The 18,052-nt window shown below is 48.7% G+C and overlaps 4 protein-coding genes across 4 annotated transcripts; 3 read left to right on the plus strand and 1 right to left on the minus strand.

Annotated features, from left to right (window-relative positions):
• The first annotated feature begins 3,545 nt into the window (after positions 1-3,545).
• EDB93DRAFT_1153969 (Peroxin 13, N-terminal region-domain-containing protein) lies at positions 3,546-5,149 on the plus strand. The gene has a single exon (XM_041449808.1). The coding sequence runs from the start codon at positions 3,618-3,620 to the stop codon at positions 4,770-4,772; it is 1,155 nt and encodes a 384-aa protein (XP_041306357.1). The 5' UTR covers positions 3,546-3,617; the 3' UTR covers positions 4,773-5,149.
• Positions 5,150-6,357: 1,208 nt separating this feature from the next.
• Positions 6,358-10,203, minus strand: EDB93DRAFT_1153973 (uncharacterized protein). Its single transcript, XM_041449809.1, has 2 exons — positions 9,124-10,203; positions 6,358-9,068 (listed from the first exon to the last, which is right to left on the minus strand). Exons 1-2 carry the CDS (start codon positions 9,811-9,813, stop codon positions 6,717-6,719), a joined length of 3,042 nt encoding a protein of 1,013 aa, XP_041306358.1. The 5' UTR covers positions 9,814-10,203; the 3' UTR covers positions 6,358-6,716.
• A 559-nt stretch (positions 10,204-10,762) lies between these two features.
• Positions 10,763-14,239, plus strand: EDB93DRAFT_547537 (uncharacterized protein). Its single transcript, XM_041456682.1, has 3 exons — positions 10,763-10,934; positions 10,990-14,171; positions 14,234-14,239. The coding sequence occupies exon 2, from the start codon at positions 10,997-10,999 to the stop codon at positions 14,156-14,158; it is 3,162 nt and encodes a 1,053-aa protein (XP_041306359.1). The 5' UTR covers positions 10,763-10,934; positions 10,990-10,996; the 3' UTR covers positions 14,159-14,171; positions 14,234-14,239.
• Positions 14,240-16,743: 2,504 nt separating this feature from the next.
• EDB93DRAFT_1154045 (uncharacterized protein) lies at positions 16,744-17,758 on the plus strand. The gene is made up of 2 exons (XM_041449810.1): positions 16,744-16,920; positions 16,987-17,758. Exon 2 carries the CDS (start codon positions 17,021-17,023, stop codon positions 17,366-17,368), a length of 348 nt encoding a protein of 115 aa, XP_041306360.1. The 5' UTR covers positions 16,744-16,920; positions 16,987-17,020; the 3' UTR covers positions 17,369-17,758.
• The last annotated feature ends 294 nt before the right edge of the window (positions 17,759-18,052 follow it).

Raw genomic sequence — 18,052 nt, forward strand, 5'->3', positions numbered from 1 at the left:
AGCCACGAGCTTGGCATGACAATCTCGAACGCTAAGGATGAGACGTGGTCCTAGTACAGACATCTGAATGGGCTGAATAATTTGAAGAATGCCAAAGTATATCTGAATTTCAGATGAGTACTGTAAAAATGATAAGGGACGGTCAGATATAAGTTAGTAGTTAGATCAGCGCACCAAATTATGTGGAATCAGTGAGCCAATGTTAAAGAACAACAAAGCAGAAATGCTGGTAGATTCGAAACTTCAGTGAAACACGATGATAACGAATCATGCAGCTCACGCTAGAAAGTGCAGCACATGACTTTTCATCAACACCGCTAGATAATCTCCTATGGCCGATCCTGTCTGCGACCGTCGCAATTCCAAAAAGTTCTGTATGACACTCCAAACTGCAAGACAAAAGGCGAAGATCTCCCAAACGAAGGTGGGTATCCAAGTCTTGAGATTCAGACGAAAGCCGTGTGCTTTGTAGACAAAAACGCATATGTTGTTGCCAGAAATGATGAGCTCCTCTGGTATTCGTGAGTTGCACGCGCTTATGGCTGTCATACAAATTAAAGCTTACCCCCTGAAACACGTCTGCTTCCTATGGCGGCCAACACTCCGGTGGCAATCATGGAACCCAAGAATACTACAAGGAGAAGGATGAGCACCCTTTTAGATCGCTGATACATGGCATGTATCCGAGCTATCATGATAACTTGGGTGATATATTAACAAAGTCAACATAAGGGAGATACTAGAGCCCAAGGCTCACCGCCAAGCATGACATTTACGATGACCGGTGTCCATATCTTCATTAAGTAAAGATTAGTGCCTGAAAAATCATGTTACTGGTGGGCTTTGAGGACTCTATGCACTAAATGAGCTGACATCTGTCGTAGTCGTCATGTTTATTCAAGAACTTGAATGTGGCTGAGAAATTCACTCACTCCTACGTAGATTGCAGAGTCGAGTTAATTGAACAGAACTATGATTGGTAGAACACTCACTACATCTGTTAACGAGATTGATGGGAGACTTACTGTATGCTGCTGGTCAGAAGGAGCGAATATAATATATGTGAGAATACATACTCAATATATTAATGCTGGGTATGCGAGGTGTTTCATTAGTGTAGTGTAGTGACATATTGGTAGCCTTGCAAACGTACACAGAAAATAGTATTCCGATGTAGCGCACCTGATATATACTATCAGCACGAAGTACTTGTCGACCGCATTTGTAAATTATAATGTGAGCTACTCACACAAATATATAGAATATTCATCAGGGACCAGCTGCGTCTCTATCCAGAATGAATCGCATTGGCCTGTTGTGCTTCTGAGATGGACTTGAACTCACCCAGACAAGTTCAAACTATAAAAGCATGAGTCTCCGTGAAATAGCTGCGCCGGTAATGGTATTAACTTACCTCCTCTTCAAATTTCAGTGCTGGAATACAATGATCATTAACAATTCCTGTGATAAGAAGTGATCGGCTCACCCCAGTCATATACCACTCCAGTAGAGGATGCAACTGACAAACCAAAGCAAAGTTAAAGATAATGAGGTGCCCCAAACATCATCTGACTCTGAAACTCTACGAACCTACAAAACAGTTGAGGATTGGATTGTGAAGAATTTCTGACCGTTGAATAGTAGTGATATTTGAGAGTGAGATCATACTGGATCTGCGAACTTCGTGAACGAAAAAGATACTAGCGTTGGTAAAGACATATCATTCATCCAACGCTCTTATAAGGACATGGTGAACATCACTGGCAATCAATCAGATTGGAACTGAGTCGTTTCACACAAATTTGAGATGGAAGTTTCAGGTAATTATTGCCAATGCTGTTCTCGAGAGGTTACGTGACCTAGTCTAAGTGCTTGAGCCGAATTTATTTCAGTCATAGCAACACTGCCACCAATAGGCTATGATCGGTCCACTACGGAAATTTGGACACGGATCAACAGTCCGTCCCTTACATGCGGGTTGCGTAGTGCTCAGCTGTAGCCTGTCAGATATCATAGCAAGTACTGCCACCGTAGCGTAGCCACGGACAAGCTGCCCTTAGTAACGTGACAGAACGGGGTTTCCCGTGTCACTAAAACACTGCTCTCAAGTTCTTGCGCTTCGGACAGCAAACTGACATGACAGTCATCTTCTCAGACGCGGGCCTGCGTGCTGATCCATCTCAGTCACACTTCGCCGCAGACAAATCCACGTCTTCGCCACATTTGTGATGCATACTCAGTCACACAGAGTACTCTCCTTGTTTAACAGCTCGCTATAGCTAGCCCCCTACTTCTCTCAAAGTCACTTCACTACTACGACCCTCATCCGCAACAATACCTCCTCAGGCTGTTCCACCGTCCCAGGATCCAGACACGGCAAGCACCCACAGAGTCGTTTCCGCTGTCTTGGACTCGGCTCTCATTGGTAAACGTGGACTTCTGTGCAGAGAACTCGATATCCAATGCGAACGTAACTCCATGCGACTTGGTTTGTGGTGGCCCGACTCTAAAGGATAAAGATCTGGCCCCTCAGACACTCACACCGTAACATATGGTGTATCGATGACTTGGAATGTCCGGGAGTGTTGTTGCGCACCATCATGTATAGTGTACAAGAACGAGACGGACTCACGAGCTGAGGTCACTTTCAAACAGCGGCACTGCCACTAGCATGCAGCGCAAGACGAGCGCTCACGGACATGTCATGCAAAAGCAGCTCCATAATCTCTTGACTATTGACTTTACCCATCATCGAGCTTAGCCTCCACCCTGATTGTCCAACCATCTGGAAGTGGACCGTCCTTTCTTACTTAGAATTATGGTCAGCGAAGCGGGGAATCAAGCACATCAGCAAAACAGAAAGGACAACGAGAGGCGCTAATGCACTCACCGATATATCGGACGAGCGCGAAGGATCCACCGTCATATGGTGCACAGCACCTCCAGGACGCACTTTGGGAACATCATCCTGTGGTACCCACTAGCTTACTCAATAGGACTGAAGCGTGCATCAATTTAAGACATTAGATGGTAAACCTTAATATCAGGATGGCACGCTCATGATGGTCTCGTGGAACAGACCTTTATTACCAGGAGTGCGACTAAACGAGGAATGAAATTGCAGTGAGGGGCGGCGAACTCATGGTTAAATATATATTGTGGTGGATATCCCGTTGTTCCGCGAATGGCACATCTGTTGGTCAGTCCTACTTTGGGAACCACAATACTTGAATACTTGGACCACATGGTGAAAAAATCAAAGCCAGAACGTCCAACAGAGAACTTGATGCCAGAGTCTGTCATCGAGGGTCACTCTAAACGCACATGGAGCCTTGCTTGCTTGGGCATCAGTTGCGATATAATGAATGCGTCGGATGATGGTTCGATTCGTCGGTGGGAAAGAGACGGAGAGCCAGTAGGGAAACCTTTGAATAGCGACGTGGGAGGAATATGCTTGTCCCCGAAACAATATTGTAGAATTTCAGGAAAAGCCGGTTATAAACTTACAGTTCAAACTTGAATGTGATTTTGGGACCTACCTGAAAGCCGGCGTTAGCCGGTTTGATATTCACACGCATCCTTGTCTCTTGTCGTCGTCGGCAACAGTGAGTACGGCTATGGCATCACCACCAAAACCTTGGGAGCGGGGCACAGCAGCAGCAGCCCCAGCAACGACTATCTCTGCCGCATCATCGTCAACTACGACGAGCTTATCTTCTTCAGAACCCCCTTCAGTGCCTGCTCGTCCTCCAGCTTTCTCCAATCCATCTACATCTACCCTTGCACCATACAATTCTTTACAACCATCATATAATACACCATATTCGCCTTACTCACGCTTTGGGTCCACGTACTCCTCACCATATGGCTCGAGTATGTACGGTGGCTATGGCGGAATGGGCGGCGGTTACGGTACTGGGTATGGCGGTTACGGTGGATATGGCATGAACAACATGAACAGTATGTACGGTGCAATGCCAGGAATGTCCGGAATGGGTGGAATGGGCATGTATCCTGGTATGGATCCCAACAATCTTTCCCTTTCGCAGACCCTCGAGACTACGACCCAACACACCTTCTCCCTCCTCCACTCTATCGTCCAGACCTTCTCGGGTGTAGCACAAATGCTTGAGTCTACATTTATGGCGACGCACAGCTCATTTTTTGCAATGGTCGGCGTCGTCGAACAGTTTAGCCACCTCCGCAATGCTTTGGGCAGTGTATTAGGCCTATTTGGTCTTATACGGTGGATGAAGGAGCTCATCACGGGCCGTCCCAGTTCTGCAAGCATACAAGGTGAATTTAGAGAGTTCATTAGCGGAAAGCCCGTCAATGGTCCAATGGGTCCTCCTCCTGTCAAACCTAGCCGAAAACCCATCATTATATTTTTGCTCGCTATCTTTGGCGTTCCATACGCCATGACAAAGCTTATAAAAATCCTCAACGAACGTGCGATGCAACAGCAGCAGGCACAAATTGGTCCTGGTGGTCCCCTAGGTCCCCTTGATCCGTCGACGCTTACTTTTGCACGAGCACTATATCCATTCACGCCTTCATCTCCATCTGAGCTTGCGCTCAAGGAAAATGAAATCGTCGCTATTATGGGAAAATTGGATCCCAGTACTGGTGTGGAGGTAGATCCACGGTTAGAGGTGGAGAGTGAGTGGTGGAAAGGTCGGACGCGTGAGGGCCACGAAGGCTGGTTCCCGAAGAAGTGGGTCGAGGTCCTTGAGCGGAGGAAACCTGCAGAGGAGGTCAAGAAGGTAGTTTGAGTATCAGATTCTCTTTTTGTCCTATCGCTGCTATCTTACTTTTTGATTTCGATCATACTGCTTTTCGATTGACTATGCAGTGTGTCCCAGATATACAGGTCCGGGATGTACATCAGCCTTATACTACTTGAAAACTATGCAGTCTTCGTGACTGGTAGCTCAATAACGTGGAAGATTACCAGGCAGTGTATGATTTTGTGGATCGCTTGAGCGCAGAAGACTTGCCTTTCCCTTCATTCAAGACCCGCAAGACAAATCATTAACGTTCCTACTATCTCAGATTAACTCACAGATCTCCCATACGGCTCTTGTTCATCTGAATCTCAGGATCGAGATACCAACCTTTTGTTGTGCGATGGCGCCATGTGTAATGCTCATCGCTCGCTTTTGCTCTGATAAAGTCAGTTATCTTCGACAGGGCATTCATGACTCAATTTTGCAAAATGCGGGGAAACGTTGTAATATAATAACAGAACCCCGCTCGCCATGAGGTTCACATGTGTCGACAATGCCCATTGACTTGAGGATGGCGCCTGCTCATCTTCTGATACCATGGTTTTCCATGTTATAGTGTCCAGAGCCCCAAGCCCCGCGGAGTCATAGCTCGGGACCGGGGACAGACTGATTCCAACTTTTCCAACAACGCCACTCTCGGGACCATCCCTACGATGCGAAAAAATTTCAAGTTAACGCAAAGTGACTACATAATGATACGTTTCAAATTCAACCTTATAAACGGGCTTCCTTCTGAAATTGGATCAACCACTAGTCCATACGTATACTGCGACAGTAGCACGAGGTCCACTCAATGTGCGTTAGAACGCCCCCGTTAACGTATCAGTATAACGCCGTAGCTATGTAATGCATGGCCCGTTACTACAGTGTACGAAGCACTTTTCCAGCCTCTCGGATTGGCCCGAACTTGAAAATGTATCTAGTCCTCGAGATTTGACCGCTTTGTACCGTAGAGTAGCACAAATGCAATCTTTTTACTTGTAGATTAAGGCTATCTCATTAGAATTTTGAAAATCAAGGTGTTGAAAAATTTTCCAACGAAATTTGAAACATGTTGCAAGAAATGGTATTTCTGGGTAACTGAGCAGGTATACGATAGTAAGTATGAATCAGATGATCTACAGAAGCCATCTGCTCGCAATTTGAGCATCCAGCGTGGTCAAAATATCTGTCGCAAACCCAACACGACGGTGGGAGCAGTACTTCTTAACCGCGAAGGCTGCTTGTTGTGTGTCGAGTCCTTTACTGTTCAAACTTCAGCGTTGCACGATTACTCGACAGTAAACATACCAGTAAGCATCCATATAATGCCAAGCTTTGCGGAAAAAACGGTGAATGATCAAAACATCGCACATGTCAAGACATTGTGGAACCAGTGTTTTCGCGGTTGAGAATTTGCCATCAGCGACAATCTCATTGCTTCTTTGCTCGAGCAGCTTTCTTTGCCACAGGAGGCATATGAATGGTCCAGGGGAGATGAACAGGGTCTAGGGAGCATGGGGTAATTTTTTTTCCAACGGGAAAATTTGAAACAAAATGGGAAATTTCGAAAAATTGCTTATTTTTGCTTGTTTCCTTACAGAATTTTCATTGGACATCGAAATTTGTACTATAGAGGTCCCTACGGAGATGGTATCCTAGTGCTTCGTACACTGTAGACCTGCCTCGTTTTCCCCGTTTGCTCGCTCAGACTCCTCACGCGCAAGGACCAACAACGATGCAAATCGATTGACGACAGATACAACATGAAACTTGACAATTAGAACAAACAGAACAGTTTAACTAGTACGATAAAAGCAAGGGCTTAACCAGTAAGCCGCGAAAACAATATAGCGGAAAAAGAAACCCAATCAAACAGTGATCACAGCATTAGAAAATAATTGCAAGTCGTCCGTCTTATCATGAAACGAACAAAAAAAGAAAAAAAGATTACAAATGTCTAGCTGAGCCTGAGCTTTGGCCAAGGCGCGAAGCCCAGTTCTCCATCTCCATCTTGGCCTTTGGCCATTGAGCCGTCCGAGCGCTAGATGACGCGGACACTTGCTGTGGTGCAGCATGAGTCGTTTCTATCCTAGTCTCGATCGCCGGCGCTGATTTTTTTTTCCCTTTCCCTTGCTCCCAGATACTCATGGTTGGCTCGTTGGTGGTCTTCTTGTGCGGAGCAGTAGCGGCGGGGGTGCTTTTCACACGAGCGTGTGCGTGGGTATGGGTATGAACGTCCTCCTGCGGGTCAGGCGCCTCGAAGCCAGGGATCTCGCCTCCGCTGATGGCGTATTGCATCCAGAGGGCGCTCTCCATGGTTTCGCCTAAATCTTCTTCGTCGCCGCTCTCTTCTGCTTCCATTGATGGCGTCCACACCATGTGTTGGGCAGATTCGCTTGCATTGGTGTGCGCCTTGGAGAGGCTGGCCCAATAGGAAGCGGATTCGTTTGTGGGTTGTGAGATGGGCTGCCCGTTGGAGAGGTTTCCCCAGTAGGAAGATCCCCATGCGTCGTTTTCTGCTTCACTAGTAGTATCCAGGCTCCCTGGTATGGCGGACGCGGGCCGGATCTGGTCCCACTCCTCATCATCATCTTCATCGTCCTCCTCTTCTTCAACAGCATCTTGGACCACAGCAGATTTGGAAGAGGACTGAGCACCGCGACGAGCCTCTGGCTGCGGTACCACCTTCTTCGCCGCCGCCGATGCACCCTTGAGCCCAGCACCCCAAACAACAGCAGCCGGTCCAGCCTCTTCATCAGCCTCTTCTGTAACAGTGACCTTTGTTTTCTTAGTCGACACCGGACCCCTAGGCACGTTCCACGTTTGGAAAGGATCTTCCATGGGTTCTGCGGGTATAATAGGGGCTTTGCCTTTATTATTCTTCCCCGGCGCGGACCATGTCTGGAATGATTCTTCCGTAGGTTCTGCAGGTGGGGCCGGGGCTTTGTCTCTCTTCCCCGCTGCCGAACCCCAGACAGGAGTGGAAGCTACAAGAGGAACTGGCTCAACCACCACCTCTTGAGCGACGACTGCAGCCTTGCCCTTCTTAGCAGGCGCAGGCGTAGTAGCTCGTGCAGTTTTTGGGTTCCACGTAGAGAAGGGATCAGCGTCTTCATCCGGCTCCTCCTCGATCATCACAGACAACGAACCCCGAGCGCCTTTTGTACCCTTTGCTGGAGGAGGCTCCGCATCGGTACCGGGCTCTTCGTTGAAAGTGACGGTTTTGGGCTGTTGGGCGTCAACTTGCGTCTTCTTGCCCTTCTTGCCCTTTGTGGCATGTGCAGTGGGAGCTGTGGATGGAATGACGGGCTCGACAGGCTCGTCGTGCGAACTTGTGATTTCTGCCTTTTTGAGCGCGCTAGGCCGGTTGAGGGTGGGGGCGGGCTGTTTTCCTTTCGCCAAGCTCGCAGCTTCTGCCTGAGCCTTCACGAACGCAGCTTCGTCGAAGCCAGGTATGATATCGTGAGAGCGAGCGCTAGCAGACTTCTTGAGCATGCTGGGAGGATCAAGCTTCGTAGGCAAGCTGCCCGTGGAGAGGTTCTCTTTTTGACTAGCGAGTTTGGGAGCAGCATGAGTCGTCCATCCCGGCTGGGAGGTGGGGGGTATCTTGGAAGACGAAGCGCTCGCGTTCAAGCGGGTCTGATTAATCGCCTTCTGAGCAGCGGCCTGCTGGAGGAACCTATGTTCCTGCAACCGCCGATCGCGTTCCTTATCACACAGCTTCTTCCTCTCTAACTCCTTGGACTCGCGAAGCGACATCATGTTCTCCTCGTGTTCGTGCAAAGTAAGCAGTCTGCTCTCTTTTGAGCTAGTGCTATTGCTGCTCTCGAGCTGCCTGGCGAGCTCGATCTCGATAGCAGATGCTTTAGCGTGAAATTGCTGGATCATCTGAATCCGGACTTCCATCTTGAACTCGAGGAAATCGGCGGCCATTTTGGCTTTGAGAAGTTCTTCATCGATCGGCTCGGCTTCCTCTTCGGCGATAACAGGTCCTATGTAGCGTTGGCCTGGGAGAATATTGCGAGTGGCAGTTAGGGGTGACATGGATGTAGGTTGAGGGGGGGAGTTGTTTGAAGCGGTTTGGGAGGAGAACAAGGGAGAAGATGCGAATGCTGTGGAGGATGGTTGACGGGATATGTTATCTGTGGCGCGATTTCTGTTTGATTGGGATGCGCTTTGGGGGAGTGCCAAGGCAGCTTCGGAGGCCCAGCCTTGGAAACCAAATACTGCGCTAGTGCTTGAGCTAGTGTCAGCTGGGGTGCGACCCGTGCTTAGGTTGTTCAGGGTTGCAAGGTTGTCCTGCGCACAGCACCATGTCAGGCTGACACGTCACGATAACAAATTGAAGACGTACCATGGCAAGCTCCGGCAACTTTCTGGCTTGTTTAGCGGGGGAAATAGTTTCCGTGAAGAAGGAAGATGGATTGACAAGCTGAAAATTGGCTGTGATGGGTGTGGGTGGGGATTGACGGATTGTTAAGAAGGGAGAAGAATCTCCAAGTTGAGGTTCTTCAACCGCCGAGACCATAGGCTCCTCTATTTCACCGGTGTCAAAGGGGGTTGTGGAATGATCTTCTTCGTTGTCGTCATAAAAAGCATTGAAGACGTCGATGACAGACTGCTGTTCCTGTTCTGTGATATCTGTCCAATCGTCTACACGGAGCTGCTGTGCAGCGAGACGACTGTTCCACTCTTCATGAGCGGGTTCAGCCAGCTGAGTTGTGATCTCTGAGAGTTTATTCTCCAACTCTGAGTGACGAGCGTTCTGCTGCATTCTAGATGTTGATTTCTTGTATTTGGCGTCGAGTTCTTTAGTAAGTTGGTCTAGGAGTTTCTTCTTCTGTGGCTCATACCAAGTAGAGATGAAATCTAGCCATTCTTTGCGAACTTTGGCTGAGGAGGATTCGACGATGGGTGGAGGCGGTGGAGGAGGGGGAGGTGCTTGTTTGACAGGTGGCGTTTGTTTAGGAGGAGCAGGAGCAGGAGCAGGAGGCTTTGCTGGAGCAGGAGTGCTCTTTGCGGCTGCTCGTCGTTTTGGAGGCATTGACTGAGAGGGAGATGGGAAGATGTATGTTTATTTTTTGGTGTATGTGGTTTGATTAGTGACTCGTGTAGCATAAGGAGCGCTGAGGGATGGCAATTCCCAAATTTCCAGAAAAAGGTGATATCGAGTTTAGGATTGATCCATGATAGGGACGGCTGAACACGGCTGCCTGGGATTCGAGTGAAATTATTAGTAGCGGTGCATGGGTGAGACAACTTCTGTGATCAGTTAGCTTGTTTTGTTTTACCAGTGTATGAGTATTTATTTTTTAGAAGATGGTTCAACACAAGCCTCGTGTTTACCTCGAGGCCAACCTGATTTAGATTCAGCTTTAAAGCCGACCACAACAGCGCACAGTACTTGTTGCTGTCCCTTTATCAAGAAATTCTCCCATCATTGAGAGCGTATCCCACCAAGTATGTGACTTGAGGTAACACGGCTCTCGAGTGAATGCATTGCCACAACCGATGACTCACTTCGGTGACAGTTTCAACCTTTCGATTCCCTTCAAACCATCTCTGAAATATTGTGCATGCTATTCTTTTCGTGAGCGCGGGACTTAATCAGGCTTCAAAGTAAGAAGTACCGAGAGAAAAAAAAGATGCAACGATAATAAGCGTGTGGGGTATCTTGGATACTACTAATTGTGGTCAGCTCATCGAGCTCTCTTCTACTGCTCTGCTCTAGCAGTGCAGTTTCGACATCATCGGCTTAACCGTTGGTAACGCCAGAAATCTACGTTCTAGTAACGGGGTAAGCATTCTCTTCTTCTCAGATCAAATGATCTAAACGTACATAGTCTTATAATCGAAAATCAGCTCATCCTCATGTCTAGTGATCACTGATCATATCTGCTCTCAGCCCTCTACTACCCTGATTTTCTATCTACCAGCTTCATCGTGAATGCTGCTGGTCCTCTACCAGCTGCGTAAGTCCGTCCGCCTATATTATATTCAAACTTCCCCAACGCGTGCCCCAACACGAGGCGTAATCACATCACAGGCTCGTCGCAATCACACTTAGCCGTCTTCTAAACAGAGTGTTCGAGGTCATCTCACATCATTTCCAACTCCATTTCACTATCCTCTTCAATCCGCCAAAGCCAGCGACTCTCCTCGAGTGTACTCAAACTATTCTACTCAATCTCGTCGCACTTTGCTGATCTATCTCTTACAGGCACGTCATGACGACCCTGTTTCAAACTACCACTGAATCATCTACCAATCAATCCCCTGCTGATTTCGAGCCTGATGAACAATGGAAGAGTCGCCTCAAACTCGATATTGAGAGCAACTTGCGTTCCATGGTCGACGAAGCTAAACAGAACCTACATGACACCCTCAAGAGAGCCCCAGTCAGCGCTCCTGAGCGCGAACGCTTGACCGAGGAGCACCTCGCTACCATGAAGAACATCCGTAATCTTGCCGAGGAGCAATTCCGTATCGCCCTAGAGCGTGAACGCCAAGAACGCCGTTGGGCTGCCGGTCAGGTCTTGGATCAAGAATGGTCAGATACGATGATAAAGGAGCAACAAGCCATCCTAGACAAGATTGAAAAAGAACGCAAAGATAAAGCTCTTCATTCTTCTTCTTCGCAGCCTATCACAGATCCTTCAATATCCCGTTCTAACCGTTCTCCAGAACATATTTGGACCCCACACGAGCACGCGGAATTAGAGCACGAGGCAGATTACTTCCCTCGTTTATCTAGTCGGGAGTTTGAGGAAGACCACGTACCACCACCTCGCGATACCGGCAAGGCTCGTGCCGGGTCTGTTAGTAGTACTGGAGTGGGTTCATACAAACCACCATCTACGTTGGATACCACAGATAGAGGTTTTGAGCGCCCAAAGCCTTCACCCACCATCGACGAACTAGACGACATGCCTAGATCTGCTCGTTCAGCTACCGATGCTCAGGACAGCATCAGACGCGGAAGTCTTCGCCGCAAAGCTAGCATTTCTACTAGACAGCTCCCAGAATTCTGGCACCCTTCTATCACACCCGAACAAGACGCTCAGATGTCTCATACTTTCAGTATCGCGCGTCGTGGAAGCACGGCGAGCACTACCTCTTCCTATCGGGCACCATCAGTGCTCAACATCCCGTTTTCTTCCGAACCGCACGATATCACACCCAGTGCGTTGGAGAGAGAAAGAGAGCGCATTTCAACTATCGAACAAGAGTGGAGTTCCATAGATAGGGCGAGAGATAGAGAGAGAACGACGTCCTACACTTATGCTGAAGCTCGCGCTAGCATAGCAACTGCTACTCAGCGGCTAGACGACCGTTACCCACCGCCCATATCTGCACCCATCATAAGCTCCGCAATCCCATACACACGCCCCTTGGAGAGCACAAGCTCTACAGCTCCCATCGCATACTCTCGCCCCGCAGACAGCCCAAGCTACACCCGCTCCTCAGACAGCGCTCGCCCCCCACCCTCAGCCAGCAGACCCATCGCGACCAAGAAATCGTTCACGTTTGACGATGGCGGTTTCCAGTCCAGCCCGAGTCCCAAAGGCTGGAATGGTCCCTCACGCTCGCCGTACGACACCCGCTACGAGACCTCACGCTCTCCCCAGACACCAGAAGAAATCCCCCGCAGTTGGCAGTCTTCCAACTTACGCGCGAGAATGTCCTCGCAGGACATGCGTTATGGGTATAATGCGGGCGAGAGTGGGTATTATACTGCTCGGCCTGTTGTTCATACGCACCATGAGGTGTCGGAGAGGGAGTATGATATGGATCTTGAGGATGCTGAGTGGCGGGAGTATGATGAGCGTCAGATACGTCAAAGAGAGGATAGTATAAGTTTGAGGAGGAGGGAGGAGGAGGTTGCTCGGCGTGAGCAGGAATTGAGGAGGAGGGAGGATGATGCGAGACGGGAGGAGGAGGCTAAGCTGAAAGAGGAGGAGCTCAAGCGCAAGGAAGAAGAAACTAAACGCAAGGAGGAGGAAACCAAGCGGAAGGAGGATGAGATCAAACACAAGGAGGAGGAAGCTAGGCGGAGACAGGAAGAGGCCGATCGCAAAGAGCTCGAGATCCGGAAAATGGAGGAGGATGCGAGGAAGAAGGAAGAGGAAACCAAACGCAAGGAGAACGAAATCCAGCAGAAGGAGATGCTTGCGAAGATGAAAGAGGAGGCGGTCAAGAAACAGGAGGCTTATGCCAGGAAACGGGCAGACGACCTCCGAAAACAGGAGGAGGAAGTGGCGAGGCGTTTAGAAGAAGAAGAGAGACGTGTCGCGCTAGAGATTTCGCGAAAGTCTATGGAGGCGAAACGCAAGGAAGATGAAGTTAAACGCAAGGAGGAAGACGCTAGGCTCAAAGAAGCGGCGGCACGCGCCAAAGAGGAGGAGATACAGAGGAAGGAGGAGGAACTTGCGCGACGGGAGGAAGAGTTGCTTCGCCGGGAGGCCGAGGCGATCCGCAAATCAGACGACAAGCAGAAGGTTCAGCAGGATGAATTTCGGAAGCGCGAAGAAGAGATACGCCGCCAGCGTGCAGAAGAGAAGAAGAGACAGGAAAGGTTTGAATGGGAGTCCTGGGGTTATTATCCACCGGAGACTAGTCGACCCACGCCACCTCCCCAGATGGCTACTTCTCAATCTCAGTCTTCTTCGTCTTCGACTGGACCTTGGCCAATCCCTAATCGTAGCGACCGTAGCATGCCTGGACCAAGTCCGCCCACAGATAGGAGCAGCTCTGGATCGACCGGTACTAGTCGTAGCAGTTCTGCCTGGACGTCCTCGACTCGACCGAGCTCGACAGCTAGCTCGCAGTCACCGAGCACACCTAAACCACCAACGCCATCAGCCCAGCAGAACACCAAATCGACACCCGGTCCTACCCCTTTTTCAGAAGCTGAGTTCCACCGTCGTCAGGCTGAACAGGCTCAGCAGCGCGAGGAACAATTCCGTCGGGAGCAAGCCAAGTTAGAGCAGGAAAGACTCTTGAAGGCTGGAAAGGCCTTGGGAAAGCAGGACACTATCAAGCTTTTCGAACACCACCGTGGTCAGTGGGATAAATTGCAGATATCTGGTGTATTGGGCGTTTTGATATGGGACGATTTCCCGTGGCCTGTGTTCAAACGGCCAAGCGGCCCCGATGATGTGACAGCCCCTTACATCACGGCCTACATGTTATCGTCTCTGCATCCTGCCGACAAGTCTCCTAAAGACCGCATCAAGGAGAACATCAGACGATGGCATCCTGATCGGTTCGAGACTCAGCTACTGCCAAAAGTCAAGGAGAGCGATAGAGATATCGTGCGAGAAGCTGCGGGCACGGTAGTCAGGGTGCTGAACGATCTCCTGCGTTCCAGCACGCAAGAATCTTCTTGAGAACACACACGGAGTAAGTACGCACCTCAGTGTTTGTATGACTTGCGGGAGTGCTGACTTGATGTTTTGATGCAGCTCTTTCACATGTATGATACCCGCTCAATCATTTGTATGCTGCACACGGATTACATGGCTTATGACATTGTGTATGAGGATTGAATGTTCATGTTTTTTCATTGGGAAATTTGTTTGACAATGGCGTGTACGGTAATATGTTGTTGAGGACGCGCAAAAATCAGGAACTTGTACTCTTATCTTGATCATGACGCAGAGCTGGTGGATAGAGATGTGCAAAATCTAAGAAATTTTACTGCAGTGTTTACACGTCCAGACTTCGATCACATGATTGTTTTGACCGTGACATATGCATGCGTTGTGCATGTACGTATTGTTTGTGTAAGTCCACAACTTGTGCCCCATTCATCTGCTTTATTCCGAATCAGTGCAATTGAACACTAATTGAACCATTTCACCTGCCCACCATGCCATTCGTCCTACGAGCCCAGAGCGACGAGCAGTTGATTCCCTCACTGTGACTGCCGTTTCTGCGCCGGACGAACTCATTTTCTACTTGGTCCAGCCAGAGATTGCGTCGCTGAGGCCTGCCATTACTGCCGTGTGTGTATACAATCGGGCAATGGCTGTATCTTTAACACAATGGTCAACTTCTCCCTCGAAACTCTCGCGAACATGAATCAGGATTAATCAACTGGTAAATATCACTGCACCTGAAGACCTTCTGTTTCTTTTCCTAATCGTGTCACGATGATCGGTTCTCTCTGATTTCTTGCCTGATCTTTCCGGCCGTCTCTTCAAGTCGCTCTTACTCTGGCGCCAATTTGTTGCATCACAACCCCCGCTATTTCGCCTCCTCGGATACCTTAGCAGCGATTCAGAGTTTCGGAATGTGGATGTTGGTGACGTCGATGGCGTTACGAACATGGTATTTGCCGAGATACCCAAAATCATTGTGATGAGGCACTAACTTCTGATGGATTCATGGCTACTTATAGATGCGCGCGTGAAGTCACGCTTTCACAATAGGTATAGTACCTTTTCTTGTTGTAAAGTTTGCTCTGAACTTCTGAAACGGAGAAGCAGCCTATCTTCAACATCCGTGCGATGGCAAACTCTTGTTGCGCGCTCCGCGAATCGTCCGCGGTTAGCACCGACCAGTTCCTCGCCTGGTGGTCCCCCTATCATCCCTGATGTCATGTGCATTGTCGCATGGCCACCAGCGTGAACCAGCAAGTGCTACATCATTTGTCCTCTATTGGGGCAACATGTCAACTAGCATCAAGGAGGGCAGAACTTTGCATTCACTCTGAGGACACGTAATGATAGTGCACTGGGAATATAAGAAAAAGGCCGCGGCGGGGGTGAGTAGGATCATGCTCGTTCTATGACTTCTACTAGTGAAGTCTTTTTAGCTTGGTCCTATTTCGATGGTGCAAGCCAGCGATGGCGCCGACGTTAATGACTAAGAGCAGGATCCTGGCGCAGTCCCAGGGGTGGTCCGGGAAACGGGAGGGAGGTACCAGAGGTGGGATAGCGGGCAGAACGAGGACCCTACTATACCCTAATAACAATTACTAACAGCGAAATCTCATTCAGTACTATCAATATGTATCAATACTGCTTTCTGGGCCACACGGAAGAATTTCCGAGCGCGTGTATCCAATTCAACAGAACGAAAATTTATCAAACACCAAAAGTTCCTCGACCTCTTGCGTCTCGGAAGTGCCGTTTGTTTCGAAACATGACGATCGAATCTACAAGCTCAATTTTAAACTTCTTCGATTTATATCAACACATGCCATATCTGCCTATTTCTTGTCGATTTTCACTGGGTGTAACGTCCCCCCCCCCTGACCTGCCGTACGCCGGCTCGGGAGGAGGAAGAGACCTGTTATCCATGCGGAAAAATAGTAGCCAACTACAGTACGTAGAATCTATCCCAGGTCTCGGCGCGATTTTGTTTCACTACAAAACACGTTCGGTGTGTCTCCGTATATTCAATGGTTCACGTCAATGCTGAAAACAAAAGTGCTTCGATTCGGAAAAACCGGCCCTGCCTTTCGGATTCGGAAGCGATGCGCCCCATGACATTCCAGAGAGTTTATTGTCTCATAGAGAACATTTTGCTGGCAGGAACCTCTTTTTGTAGGGGGCAGGGCATGACAGCCGCCGATCAGTGGGTTGGATTGTACTACAGAGTGCTCTGTAGCACTCTGCAGCAAATCATGTTTCCCTGGCATGGTGCCACCATTTTAGTTGTTTTCATGATGACGGCACGCATTTCTCGCTTTATCTGACTCAAGAATATTTGCTTAGCTATGTAAACTATGTATCCCCGCCCACACATTTCTCCAGTTTTTCGCTGCCCACACGTCGCCGACCGTGATGAGCGCGCGCTGTCTGGGGTCAGTGTCAAGTCTGTGTGTCCTGTGATACGCGCTTAGTCATCCTACTACTTGTTGAACCACGACAACGAACTTGAAGCTAGATTTGTCGGAACTCTAAGAATGTGTCATGATGTGAGTGATTGAGGGTTCTGTAAACCTATATGGTTGACTTATGGCCAATTTTTTTTTCAATTTGAGCCAAAATGCGTGGATGTCAAGGTAAAAAAAATTGCACGCCGGTGAGCAATCCATGCCATTTGGTGAGGTCAACCGTCGGCGACAGTACTGGTCAGTCCTGGACTCACCTTCACTTGTCACTGGTGGTATAATGCACCCAGTTGGCTAGAGTAGACTGTAGTAAGTTCTGGTACTTCGAGACTGTTACATGAAATTCAATGTTCTGGCTATCTTTATCACATACAGATCCATATGTTTCCGCGTGCCCCGTGGGGGACCCATGACGAACGACGATTGCAACGTGGCAGTTCACTTTGTGGGATCACATCTTATGATTCCTATCATATCTCATTTTGCAATATTGCCTCACGAGACGCCGGTGACCATGAAGTCCATAGGAGTCCATGCGCCTTACATCTATCTCCCGAACTTCCTCCATTTCGAATTTGAGACGAGGGACTCGGTCCACACTCCCGGAGGGCTTCGGTTCACATACGGGTGCTCTGATGGGCCTTGTATTCAAATTTATGGTTTTGTCTTGAACCTTCCTGATCATCATGAAGAGATTTTTCTGATCGTTGGGGAGATCGCAGCAATTTGGTACGTGGCCGTTCTCTCGGGTATATGATTTGAAATCCTTGCTGTTTTTGTTTTACTCGGCCTCCTTAGGTGCGGCTATTGTATACTAATTTTCAATCGAGCCCAGACGTTGGTATTCTGTTTGGAACACCACTTCTTGGTCGGCCCTTTGTCCAGTGCCAATTAGTGTCCTGTCAAGATTACGAATTGGTATTGAGGCTATGTGAATGATAGACCTAGGGAGCCTAGGAGCTGCAGAAGAACTTCCATTGCAAATACTATCTGCGTCACATCAAGAGAATGATGATTCTTTTTTGGGCAAGGTATCAATCATTTTGTGAATGCCACCCTCAGGGTGCGCTTGTCATGCAGAGCATACTAGGTTGGTCTACAGATGGTTGAATCACGAAACAGGGAGCTGCTCTCTTTTCCCTGACAACTGCAGGGTATGACAACAAGCACCCTTAGAGACACTGATGAACTTACTAATCATGATGGGATCATCCTACATAGTTGAGTTGAATATTTCTGAACCTTTCAAGCCCCCCGCCGAAATTTTGCAGAACTCAATCTGGCAATATTTTTTGGGAGCATGGCAAAATCAAGGTTTCGATTCGGAATTCGTAGGACTGCCCCTTGTAGTGAGATAAGTGTTTCATGGCATGATGCCACGTCGATGCACGATGTGGATCGGTGCCGGCAATGAGAACGGATGACCGCAAACATCTGAGAG

The sequence above is a fragment of the Suillus bovinus genome (assembly GCF_016758785.1).
Source record: "Suillus bovinus strain UH-Sbo-P2 chromosome Unknown EDB93scaffold_39, whole genome shotgun sequence".
NCBI lineage: Eukaryota > Fungi > Basidiomycota > Agaricomycetes > Boletales > Suillaceae > Suillus > Suillus bovinus.